Below are 13,153 nucleotides of genomic sequence, written 5' to 3'. Positions count from 1 at the left end.
TTAAGTTGTTCTTTGCTTTTATATTGACCTATATAAACTCGACCTAAATAAGTATGATTATTGCTTTGTTATTGCATGCTCGACGGCACGGTGGCTTACTTGATAGCACTGTCACCAAGCACAGGGAGAACATGCAAACATGGCGGGTTTGCATGTTCTCCCTGTGCTTGGTGGATTTCCTCCAGGTTCTCCAGTTTCCTCTCACAGTCCAAACACAATTTGGCATTTCCAAATTGACTGTAGTGTGTAAATAAGTGAGTGAGTGAGTGAGTAAGTGTATACAGCCATGGCCAAATTGTTGGCACCCCTGAAGTTTTTTCAGAAAATCAAGTATTTCTCACAGAAAAGTATTGCATTAACCCATGTTATTACACCCGTGTGTATTAAAACAAAAAAGGGAGGAAAAATAAAATTTGACATAAAGTCACACAAAACTGCAAAAATGGGCTGAACAAAATTATTGGCACCCTTTCAAAATTGTGGATAAATAAGATTCAAGTTGTGATGCTCCTTTAAACTCACCTGATCTAAAGATCACACCTGAAAGTAGATAAAAAGAAGAGAAGTTCACTTAGTTCTTGCATTGTTTGTCTGTGTGTGCCACACTTCGCATGAACACCAGAAAGAGGAAAAGAGAACTGTGTGAGGACCAAAATTGTGGAGAAATATCAACAATCTCAAGGTTACAAGTCCATCTCCAGAGATCAAGATTTGCCTTTGTCCACAGTGCGCAACATTATAAAGAAGGATGCAACCCATGGCATTTTAGCTAATCTCCCTGGGCGTGGACAGAAAATAAAAATTTATAGTGTTAGAAAGCTGGGTTAGTGTCCAAGATCTTGGGTCTTCCAGCAGGCCAATGACCCCAAACATACTTCGAAAAGCACCCAGGAATTGATGAAATGGATGAACAAGGCGCTGGAGAGTTCTGAAGTGACCAGCAATGATTCCAGATCCAAATCCCATTGAACACCTGTGGAGAGATCTTAAAACTGCTGTTGGAAAAAAGTGCCCTTTCAATATGAGAGACCTACTGTAGAGCAGTTTGCAAAGGAAAAGTGGTCCAAAATTCCGGATGAGAGGTGTAAGAAGCTCATTGATTTTATAGGAAGTGACTGATTTCAGTTATTTTTTCCAAAAGGTGTGCAACCAAATTTTAAGTTAAGGGTGCCAATAATTTTGTCCAGCCCATTTTTGAAGTTTTGTGTGACATTATGTCAAATTAGCTTTTTTTCCCCTCCCCCTTTTGTTTTGTTCCAATACACACAAAGAGAATAATCCTGTGTATAGCAAAACGTGTTAATGCAATACTTTTCTGTGAGAAATACTTGATTTTTTAAAAACTTTTCAGGGGTGCCAACACTTTTGGCCACACATGTTTGCCCTGTGTTTGCTGTTCAGGGTGTACCCTGCCTTATGCCCAAAGTCTCATGGGATATGCTCCAGGGCCCCCGCAACCCTGTGTACAGGATAAAGCGGTATAGACAATGAATGAGTGAGTGAATCATACATGCCTTATTCTATTATGATATTGTTCCTTGATATTGTTGTATACTATATGTTATTAACAGCTAGTAAATATAATGTGTAGTATGAGAATATAATATTGATTATCAAGATTCTCAGTTACTATAGGCAAAATATTATGTAATATACAGACCTTCTGTTCATCTTTCATACAGACTTCTTGCATGGGTTTCTGCTTCTCCATCACCCTTTTGCCTTCTGGGGAAAGTAATAAATTTTTATTAGACCTGAACTTTTTCTAACCCATTGTCTTTTGACCTTGGTCTAGTTTACATCAGTCAATCTCCAGGCTGGGACAGTCTTATTACTTTACCTTTCTATAAAATTCAGTTATACACTCTTAAAAAATGCTGGGTTGTTCCTGTAAATACACTGTTGGGTTGTTTATGCTGGGTCAAAATTCTGGGTTATTTCGGGTACTTTAAACACATTGTTGGGTTGCTCTATGTTGGGTCAAATAAAATTTAGTGGGTCGTTTACAAATGAATACCTGGTTGGGTTTATTCTTTATTCTCTGGGGTTTCCAAATGGCAGCTTAAAAATGTTCGAAATATTACTGTTATTGTGTCACAAAGTGTAGATTTAAGAGTAGTTTAAGCGAGAATGTATGTGTTTACAGCTCAAACCATCAATCGGTTATTAAATATGGCTTATATTTAAAAAATTTCCCCAACAATTTTGGAGATTTGTGCTCTAGGCAGGAAAGACAGGTGCCCTGCGCTCATGTAGCCACCCAACACTGCTTCACCTCGGAAACAACTTCTGAAAACTACCGCTGGCTGTGATGTCTCTGCAGTGGTTAAAACAGTGGATTTATCTCATTGTGTGTATTTCTAAAAGCCAATCTTTGGTATAATTCTATTCAATTTTTATTTGTATAGAGTTTTTAACAATTGTCATTGTCGCAAAGCAGCTTTACACAATAAAATAATTACTTACGTTTGTATGGAATGTGAATGTATATGAATCAACATGGTCAGATAGTCCCTGATGATCAAGGCGAGGGCGACAGTGGCAATAGGAAAAAACCTTGAGAAGAACCAGACTCAACAGGGAACCCATCCTCATTTGGGTGAAACGGAGAGCAGGAGTTGATCTGCATTCATACTGTGTGTTAGGTGGCAGGCAGTTCAGCATCACAGTTGATGTTAATTGATGTTAATATGGATTCCAGGTAGTTATTGGAGGCTCAGGTAGACCCATAGAAAATTTCAGTCCTGAACTATCGAGCAACTGCAGCCAAGTCAAGTCCTCAGAGAAACAGCTGTCAACATCAGTTGAGGCCAGAACTGTCTTCATGGTAAAGTGAAACCATCCCTAAACACCGGACGCAGCCCAAAGAGACACCCATGTCTCCAACCAGAAGCAGTGCTCCAAGATGAGTCAGGCAGGTCCAGAGGGCAAAGGAAGTCACTGGCAGCTTAGGAACGACATGTACAGTGTAGCTCGACAGAGAGAGGGAAAGAGAGAGGGGAGAGCAAAAGAGGAGAGATAACAGTATAATACGGTTATGGTATAATATTGTAGCGTTTTTACGCCGGAAAGAATGCTGGAGAGACGAGTGAGCTTATTTTCTGCCCAATGCAATGGCTGGGAGTACTTTATTAGGCACACAGCAGGTATGGCATGAGCAGCATCTTCACTCAGGAGCCTACATCCCGTTCAGCGTCAGCCTGAACCAGAGCACATTTCACATGTCACACACCTCAACACACACACAACAGGGCCGAAGTCACTAACCCAAACACCTTTCCCCATCATGGTGAACACACCGACATCCCCGCAAGGCATGCTGGTCGTCAGCCGCCGCCCCGCCCACGCCACACTGCCCCCCCGAGCTGTGACCGTCCCCGGTCACCACGACGAACTTTGTTTCGGAGGCGTGGAGGCGGTCGGCGCTGGCGGTGGGAACGCCGGCGTCCTTTGGCAGGTGAGGGATAAACGCGAACATAGTCCTGAGGCGGTCCGGCCTTCACAGAGTTCGATGTTTCATCGGCGTGCGGCTGGTAAGGCGCAAGACGGTCCCGGTGGAGCAAAACTCGTACCCGCCCCGCCAACGGCACCCGGTTGATGACATCGGAGAGCCGAGCTATTACCGTACAGGGGCCCACCCAGTGAGACACACGCCCGGCCGAGAGTCCCCTCCTCCTCCTTCCGGAGGAACACACCCACACCTGCTCGCCAGCAGCAAAATCTCGCCCCTGGCTGTGAGTGTCCACGCCCATTCGCCCCATAGGTGCCCCTACCTGAAAGTCTTGCAGCGGTGCCCGCGAGCGCTGGGTGGGGCCCTTCTGCCTGGCGATGAGCGGTTCACAGTTCAGCTGTGAGACCGGCGGAGCGACTGCGGGTGACGCTCTGGGTGACGCAGTAACACGGCTGCACGCTGGCTCGGACGGCTGTTCACCACCGGAGGGCCTGGAGGACTGCACGGGGGGTACGTCCTGCGTCGAGGGGTCTACGTCGACACGGCGCTCCACCTGCTCGCAGTACCGGCCACGCGCTTTGCTGCCCGGCCGGCGAGGTAAAGCGCCGGTGTTAGCGCGCAGATTTCCCGCTCGGTCTGCTACCGGAAGTTCCGCCCCCCGGGTGTGGGCTGCTAACCTGGGGTGCGTTTCCCGTACAACGATGTAGCTCTTTGCTTAACCACCGTTGTACGATGCAACGTTGAAGAAAATAACTAACTAGTCACGACTGTTTCCCAACACCATAGTATCTGTATCGCACTTCCATCGTTAAAACCATGTTGGTTTAATCTGTCTTCTTTAATCTTCTTCTTCTTCGATACTATGGCGAAATAGTGCCATAGGCACATATCGCCCCCTACTGTTAAGTGTTTTTTCTCTCTCTTCGGCTCCCATTCAATGCGCTTTCGCAGTGACGTAACGTAGAAGTGGTGTAATAATGTCACGAACGCAACATTCATTATTTGTACAATAAAACATACATAGGCATACACAGTTTAAATGTGCTCTTTTCAGATAACAAAGTCTATCACTTTTAGTTATATTTCATTTGAACTCATTTTTATTTGGTATTGATACATAAGTACAATTAAAATAAAAAGAAATTATGGGTTTTGAAAATGCTGGGATTGTGTTGTGAACACCTGTTACCTATTTTGCTCAAGATCATTTCCTATATAAGTCCCTTTACATAAAGCCATGTTTTAATGAGAGTTGATGTGAAAAAATGACACGGAAACCAACATTTACTACAAAAGAGCTTGCAGTTCTTTTGGAGGAGGTGGGAAACAATCAAATCTTGCTTTTCTCCAAATTAAAAAACACAGTTACAAATTCTGAAAAAAAAAAAAAAAACATGGAATGAAATCGCACAAAAAAATCAATGCTTCTGGAAATGAGTATGAGAGAAGCCCAGAGGAAGTCAGAAACAAGTGGAGGGACTTTGCAAGTGTGACCAAACATGCAAGTCAAGTGGTGGCCTGAAACTGAACCCCTCCAAAAGCTGCTATGTAATTGTAGTTACTGCAATTCTCCACAACATTGCAGTCAAGGAAAATGTCCCGCTTTTTGATGAGGAAGAGGGGGTCTTTCTGGAGCTGCTGTGAATGAGGAAGATATATATATATATATATATATATATATATATATATATTTTTTTTTTTTTTTTTAACCTATGAATAGTCCATATTCTACTTCTACTTTTGAGAGCACAACAAAAAAACTCACTTAAAAACTCACCTTTTCTTCGCACAAACGAAACCAAGGCTGTGTTCCAACCGGAACATAAATAATGCTTTCGTAGGGCACTTCGAAGGGAGAATAATTGCGATGTTATCGCTGTTATATCGTTTCAAAGTGAATTTGTAATTCAAAAAATTACTGAAAATGAATAGCCTAATATCTAAGCACCAAAACATTAAGTTTTCCAAATCGCTCAAAGTGGTTGGGAAAATATTTAGAAACTTATAGTGCGTAGGGTCATGAACTGTGAATAGAACACACCCAGCCGCGGCAGGGAACTATGCTTCTAACCACAGGTCGAAGGCTGTAGTTCCAACCACGTAAGTTTGCAACGCTGTTTGCGAATGTTCGTTTGAACTATGGTTTCGAGAAACACCGAATTGTTGAACTATGTTGGTAACAACGGAACTTGCGACCATAGTTGGCTAACGATGCTTTTGGGAAACGCACCCCTGTCCGGCTGTGGTTTGGGTCCGAGCAACCTGGCTACCCCGAAGTTACCACGCAGAGTTCCGCTGGACAAGTTCAGCACCGCACCCCATCTACCCAAAATGTCCAACCCCAAAACGCAGTCCTCCTCGACATCCCCCACAACAAACCCGTGGGAATAAGTTCGGCCACCCACCTGGACTCGCGCTGTGCGACACGCCCGTACCTTGACGTAGCCCCCAGCAACGGTGCGGATGCTGAAGGCAGGGTCAGGCCGTCGGCGAACACGCTTGCTTTGCCCCAGTACTCCAGAGCGCAGCAGCGAAACAGTGGGCCGGTGTCCACGAGCGCTCGCAGTAAGACGCCGTCCAGCACACAGTCGATGTAAAGCCCAGCGCGGCTTACCACGCGTCCTCCCAGCGCTAGTCTAGCGGCTGCTGGTGTACGCTGTCCCGTGCCTCAGCCTCGCCGCGAAACGTCGGAGAGTTGCTCGTTGCCTAGCCGCGACGGGTAGCCCTGTCCCCGGCTAGGTTCACGAACGGAACGCCACTGAGCTGCAGGCGGTCGCTCGGCTCTTCCGCCGCGATGTACCGCCGGTATGGGCTCAGCGCGCTCGGCCTCGCGCAGCGGCAGGTCGTTTTGCCGGCTAACGGCGCACGGAGCTGTATCTTGCTCCGGCGCTTGCGGGATTTTCTTCTTCCCGCTCCGCGTTGGTTGACGTGGTGTGCTCGCGCTAGCTCCGTCAGGAAAGCGCTTCTTCTGCGCAAGTAGTCGCTCCGCTACTCGGCGGCCCGCTTGGATTTTCAGAAGGTCCTCCGTTGTGCGCTCGAACCCGTTATTCTCCATCCCACTTCTGAAGGGAGAGACACTGTAGTGTTTTTACGCCGGAAAGAATGCTGGAGAGACGAGTGAGCTTATTTGCTGCCCAATGCAATGGCTGGGAGTACTTTATTAAGCACACAGCAGGTATGGCATGAGCAGCATCTTCACTCAGAAGCCTACATCCCGTTCAGCGTCAGCCTGAACCAGAGCACATTTCACACGTCACACACCTCAACACACACACAACAGAAGTCACTAACCCATATGGCAAGCCGTTTTAACATTTAATGGCAAGTCTGGATATGTATTACAGATATCCGTAATTCAGTTCTTCCTAGGCAAAATGAAAATTTCAGATATCCACAATGGCATTCCTCCTATCAACAACGACCATTCCAGATATCCACAACGTCGTTCTTCCTAGGACGAATGACGTCACTTTTCCCATTCATATCTATCTAGCTTTCCTTTACAGATATCTTTAACTCAGTTGTAGACATCCACATTTCACAATGTGGATATCTACAAGTAAATTATGACTATCCATAATTCCTGTTAGAGATATCTACAATTTAATTCTGACTAGTCACAATTCCAATTCAAGATATCATCAACTCCCCTCAATTAAAGATATCTATAATATCCTTTTTAGATATCTTAAATTCTATTTTAACTAGTCAAAACTGGATTATAGATATCTTGAACTGGTATGGTCACTAGTCAGAATGAAATTGTAGATATCTCTAACAGGAATTGTGAATAGACATAATTTAGAATCAGATATCTGTTATCAAATTATAGATATCTTTAAATGAATTTTGATTAGAGATATCTCAAATGAGAGATATCTTTAACTTTCATTCCTCCTAGTCAAATTGTAATTACAGATATCTTGAATATAGAGTTTTGACTAGGCAAAATAACGTTGCAGATATCTGTAATTGTGTCAGAAGTTACGGCAAATAGGAGGACGGGTTTGATATTGGCGGGAGCGGCTACTGTTCAACCCAGAGATAGACTAACTTTGTTTTTGTACATTAAGCATGTCGGAACAGCAGGAGGAACAACGTGTAGTTTTTGACCGGATTTTTAACGCTGCAGCCCGTGCAAGACAGGAGCTGTCAGCAAGAAACGATGAGAATTTACTGACTTCAACAAGACGACTATTTCGCCGTCAAGTTCAACGACTTCGGGGTTAGTTCCATTGTTTTAACGGTTGTTGCATCCTTGTAAGTAATAGGCTAATGACCTGGCCTAATGTACATATTCTTGCTTTAACCAAATAAAAAAGATATTAAGCAAAGATGAACTAAGTTATGTTCGTTGCAGGGGTGGGTATAGTAACGCGAACGTAATGCAAATACTTTTTATGCTGGAAACATTTTAGCTAATTAACAGCTTTGCGTTTGTTTGCAGGCGGGTCTGGTGGCCGCAGGGAAGAACCTATTTGGCATGCAAACCTCTTCCTTCTTCCAGGGCCTGATAGTGAGATTCTGCCTGCTACATCAGGACTTGCTGAACTCGCCAAACATGGATTAGGTAATTGTGAGGAAAGTTTATTAAGAAAATAAACTTATTTTATGGCTTGTCAACTATTCTGTGGGTCTCTATATAATTGGAAGCTAGGAATGTGTTACTCTGCCATTTGAAACTCATCATACTGATGCGTTCCATTTCTATTTTTAGGAAAACCTGTGCATGAGTCTATGAAGCCTGGACATACAAAGTCAAAGATTGACATAAAATGGAGTTTATCTGAATTAAACAACTTTGTTTGCCAAAGTTATCCTCATATCAGTTTAAATTTGGTAGGCTTTGAATTGGCAAGGGCAGGCAAAGGACGCAAACTACAGAAATTACAAGTTAGTTCTGTAAAAGAGCTAAAAACATCAGTTGGCAAAAGCAGACTTTACATTGTGCCACGAGCTACTGTCTTACAGGTATGGAAATATATACATAGGGATTTATATAATTTTTATTAATGTTATTGTTCTCTGTGTCACATGTCTTTTAAAGTTAAAAAGTGTCCCTGTTTACCATCAGATAACATCACCACCCTCTGCCAAACCGCAGAATTCATTTCCACCACTCTCCACAGTTGCAGCTATAGAGGAGATCTCACAAGTGACTGAGGAAAATGAAGTTTCAGATCAGGTAAACCAGTGGTTCTCAGCCTTATTCCTGGAGGATTGCCTCGGCTATTTTAGTGTTTTCCCTTCTGTACCACACCTGCATCAATTAAGAAAATGCTGTTAGTTAGTTGATTAGTTAAATCAGGTGTGCTGGTAGCTGAGAAGGCACCAAAATGTGCAGTGGTCCTCCAGTATCAGAGCTGAGAACCATTGAGGTAAACAATATTAAAATGATTGCTATCTACCCATTTTAGACATGTCCATTGTGCATTTTATGTTGATAAGTGGTAAGCATCATTTTTCAGGTAAGTTTTGGCTGCTGTAAAAAGGTAGACAGTCCTTTTACCACCAAAAGAGATTATTTTGAAAAATTCTATTTAACCCCAATTAACTGAAGCAAAAATAATTTGTATATTACCAGGTGACCTCCACATCTTGTGCTATATCCCAGAATTCATTCCAGAATTTCTCAGTTGCTTCGGTACAAGATGTGACAGTTTTGGCTGAGAATACTCAAGCTCTAAATATGGTTTCAGATCAGGTAACTCATTTTGACATGGTACAGAAAAGTTTAATTAAATAATTAAACTATACTGTACTATTTTGTCATGATTTGTGATAAATCTCTTTTTTACAATTTACTTCTCAAGGCTCTTCAAGAATGGCGAGCAATACGTGCCCAGCAAGACCAGGAGTATAAAGAAAGTTTGTTAGTGGATGAGGAAAAGGTAATATTCTCGAAGTTTTTCATGTATGTTTTCCATGCACTTACAAAAAGCAAAAATTCCCTTTTTTTTTTTTTTTTAACATCTGTTCTGTCAACAGGAGCTGAAGAAACTGGCTTATCAGGCCTCTGAGGAAAAGCGTCAAAAGGTTTGTTTGTTATATAAGTTTATTGAACTAACAGTAGAATTTTTTTACTGAACCAAATCGCATTTCAGGCTATTGAGACAAGACGTCAGCGAATGGCTATGTGTAATGAACCGTCAGATGGGGCATTGTTAAAATTTAAATATCCAGATGGACACATCAGCATGAGGAAATTCAACTTGTCTGAGTCAATTCAGGTGAGTTTTTCAGCTTGACAAAATATCAGTGGTCTTCATGGTGATTCAGTGGATTGTTAAAGTTGGCCGGTATAACAAAATGTCTGTTTTTAGGATTTGTTTGACTTTGTTGGACAAGAAGACATGGCGAGTGAAATTTTTGAGGTCCAAGAAGCTACTTCATCAAAATCAATTAAGAGCAGCTCCTCAGGGTCAATACTGGATCATGGCATAAAGGCACCTTCAACTCTATATGTACTTTGGTTATCACATCAGGATGTACAGGTAAATGTAACTGTATGTTGTATTTTATTTTCTGTGTTACATGAAAACAGAATGCATGTTTGATTCATGTAAGCTCACATATTGTGCATGTTTGTTGTCAAATAAGGAAATTCTCTCACATCAAGAAAGTGATGGCATGTATGCCCTTCAACATGCATCTCCTGGTCAGCCATTGCTGCCTGAGTCCACCATCCAGCCACCAATGGCTGTTCCCTCCAGCCAGCCACTGCTCACACTGTGTTCCACTGAACCAAGGTTCTCTGTGCCTTCTATTCTGCCACCACTGCCTGAATCCTCCACCCAGCCATTACTTCCTGTTCACTCCAGCCAGCCACCAGTCACCAGTCACCAGTCACAGGGTTCAGAAACCCTGTTTTCTCAAGATGAAAAACCACTCACTGCTTCACCTGCCCAGGAACCAATCATTTACATTTACATTTACATTTACAATCATAATTCTTGATGAAGAAGAGGAGCGAGTTTCACAAAATCTGTTTCCCCAATCACTACATGACCTCAAAGGACCTGTGAATGAGTATGATTTTTCTCATTAAACTTGCCTTATGTATATATTTTTGTATGATTGTACCACTATCCTCAAAGTCAGTATACACTGTTGGTGTGATGCTCATTTGTTACCCTTTAATCAGGTGATTAAATTTGCTATGATTATATGGAACATTTGACATGACTAAATGCAAACGTCTTTAATTACAGGATTGATCTACAGACCATACTGAAAAAACTAGTCAGCAAAGTTGATGGAAGCTCCTGCCCAACAAGCAACCAAATAAATGTATGTAGGAATAACATTTTCCTGGGTAGCTTGCGGGCATTCAAACGTAGGCACTTTAACCCTGAAGCAAAGTTAGACGTTGTGTTTGTGGATGAAGACGACAATGCTGAAGGGGCAGTTGATGAAGGTGGCCCAACAAGAGAATACTTAAGGCTGTTGATGAGGGCCATCCATGAGTCAAACGTCTTTGAGGGCCATGAGAAGAACCGGCAGTTGTGCCTTGATACTCAAGGTAAGTAAGCCCACATTCTTGACTGTTTTCTCTCAACTTGCAGAATTCCCTTGTAAGTTGTTCTTGGAAACTTGTTTTTAAAAACCTAAAAAACCTAAACCTGTTTTTATTCTTTTGTCAGTCGTAGTACTGCTAACACTCATCACTACATTGTTTAAAACATGCATTGTTGTAAGAATTCTTAAATAAAATGTTTTACTGCATTATTTTTCATTTTAGCTTTGCAGACAAAACTGTACACAGTCGTGGGAAAAATGATAGCTGTGTGTGTTGTTCATGGAGGAGTTGGTCCACACTTTTTCTCCGAAAGGCTTTTTCAGAAGATCTGTGGATTACCAACACCTCCTACCATGGTAGATGAAGTTGGTGACCATACCTTCAGGGAACAATTAATCAAAGTAAGTGGGAGATTAAAGGTGTTACACATTGAATGTATAGTCTGTTCTGTGAACATCCTTCAAGCTGCAAGAATCTTGTATAAACATAAGCAGAGCTCTCCACAATTAATTAAAGGGTAAATTAATATGAATAAGAAGTTGACAACTTCTTGTTCATCTTAATCTACCCATTCAATTTATTGTGGAGAGCTATGTTCATCTATATACTGTACAAGATTCTTAAAAGCCAGGGCTTCTGGGCTCTACTTCACAATGTTGTAAAGTGCATCTCTCATTCTCTTTCTCAGATAAAGGAAGCAATGACCACCCAGGAGGCGAACAGTGCCATTGCAGAGGCAGCAGACAGTCTCAGCATTATAGGTGCCTTGAGACATGTCTCCAGCCTGGAGGAGAAGGACTCCCTTGTCCAGTCTGCTGCAGACTTCTTTGTCAATGGAAGGATGCAGACTGCCCTGGACCAGTAAGCAATTTCACCCACTTGTCTTTGGTCAGATAAATAAAACGGTCATTACCACAGGACAACTGACACATTACATAACGCATTTTACAGGTTTCTTGAGGGGTTAAGAACCTTGAGCTTACTGGACGAGTTGAGAAGGAATCCAGCAATATTCTACAACATGTTTGTAAATGAGGAGAGGCCACTTCAGGCGAAGGACCTATGCACTTTATTTGAAGTTGACTTCTCTGTGCAGGGCAGCAGCAGAAGAGTTGTGGAGAACATGACAATTTGTTTTTGGCGTGACTGGTTAATTGATATTGAAGGTATACTATTTATTGTATTAGTAATGTCATGTACTTAAATACAGTGATTTTGAGGTAATTTTGTTGTTCAGTCCAAAAAGAAAGTCATTTTGCCACTACTCAAAGATATTTAGTTTACTGTAATAAAGAAGTAAAGAAATCAAAAAACATTTTAAGAAGCTGAGATCAAAGATTTTTTTTTACTTTCATGCCCAATGGATTAAATTATCAAAGTATTTGGAAATTAATTTAATAATCCATTGACTGTTTCACTTCCATCTCCTACTCCATTGAGGAGTGAGGGCCATCACTGCTTTTTAGTTGTGTAGGTAGAATGAAACAAGGCCTACTAAGAATGACTTTATTTTTAATTTATTTTGAAATACTTGTGGAACAATTTCAAGATTTATTTTGATATTTGTCATTTATCATACCTGTAAAAAAAAAAAAAAGACTACGTATTAAAATGTTTAAGAGGCATAAATTACTTTTCTGGGCTTTGTATACTCACAACGTTGTGCCTTGTGTTGCAGAAGGAGAATGCAGTCCAATTACCCTTGAACAGGTATTGGAGTTTACATCTGGAGCATCAACAGTGCCTCCCCTGGGATTTCCACACCGTCCCCAAATTCAGTTCCTCCACGAAGTCAATAAAATCTTTCCAGAGGCAAATACCTGCCACATAATCCTCCGCCTACCCATACATAATGATTATGACACCTTCAAGAAATATATGATTGAGGGAATTATTCAGGCTCCTGGTTTTGGGGTTGCGTGAACAGTCTACAACTGTAATAGTTCAACACAACTGTGCTTTTTACTGTCACCTCAAAAGTTTGTGAAATAGAGCACTTTATTTAGAAAATTGTTAATCAGTGTTTTGCACTTTGCTGAGTTTGACAATGTTTTTATAATGTTAACAATTTTGCAGAATTCTGCACTGTTTACATGAGGTACTCATCTGGAGTGTGTAGAATTCAATAAATGGATTGTTTCAGCCTTGACTTTGAAGTTTGTTTAACTCAACAGTCTACTGCT

The 13,153-nt window shown here is 41.8% G+C and overlaps 1 protein-coding gene across 1 annotated transcript; it reads left to right on the top strand.

Annotated features, from left to right (window-relative positions):
* The first annotated feature begins 8,300 nt into the window (after nucleotides 1-8,300).
* On the top strand, nucleotides 8,301-12,912 carry LOC128524017 (G2/M phase-specific E3 ubiquitin-protein ligase-like). Its single transcript, XM_053496284.1, has 13 exons — nucleotides 8,301-8,422; nucleotides 8,526-9,155; nucleotides 9,265-9,342; nucleotides 9,440-9,487; nucleotides 9,556-9,681; nucleotides 9,775-9,945; nucleotides 10,052-10,304; nucleotides 10,414-10,480; nucleotides 10,663-10,973; nucleotides 11,193-11,371; nucleotides 11,659-11,831; nucleotides 11,922-12,136; nucleotides 12,649-12,912. The coding sequence occupies exons 2-13, from the start codon at nucleotides 9,141-9,143 to the stop codon at nucleotides 12,891-12,893; spliced, it is 1,881 nt and encodes a 626-aa protein (XP_053352259.1). The 5' UTR covers nucleotides 8,301-8,422; nucleotides 8,526-9,140; the 3' UTR covers nucleotides 12,894-12,912.
* The last annotated feature ends 241 nt before the right edge of the window (nucleotides 12,913-13,153 follow it).

Source organism: Clarias gariepinus, chromosome 5, assembly GCF_024256425.1.
Source record: "Clarias gariepinus isolate MV-2021 ecotype Netherlands chromosome 5, CGAR_prim_01v2, whole genome shotgun sequence".
NCBI classification, from domain to species: Eukaryota; Metazoa; Chordata; class Actinopteri; order Siluriformes; family Clariidae; genus Clarias; species Clarias gariepinus.
Note: the sequence above shows the minus strand (reverse complement) of the source record. Positions and strands in the feature narration are given on the sequence as shown.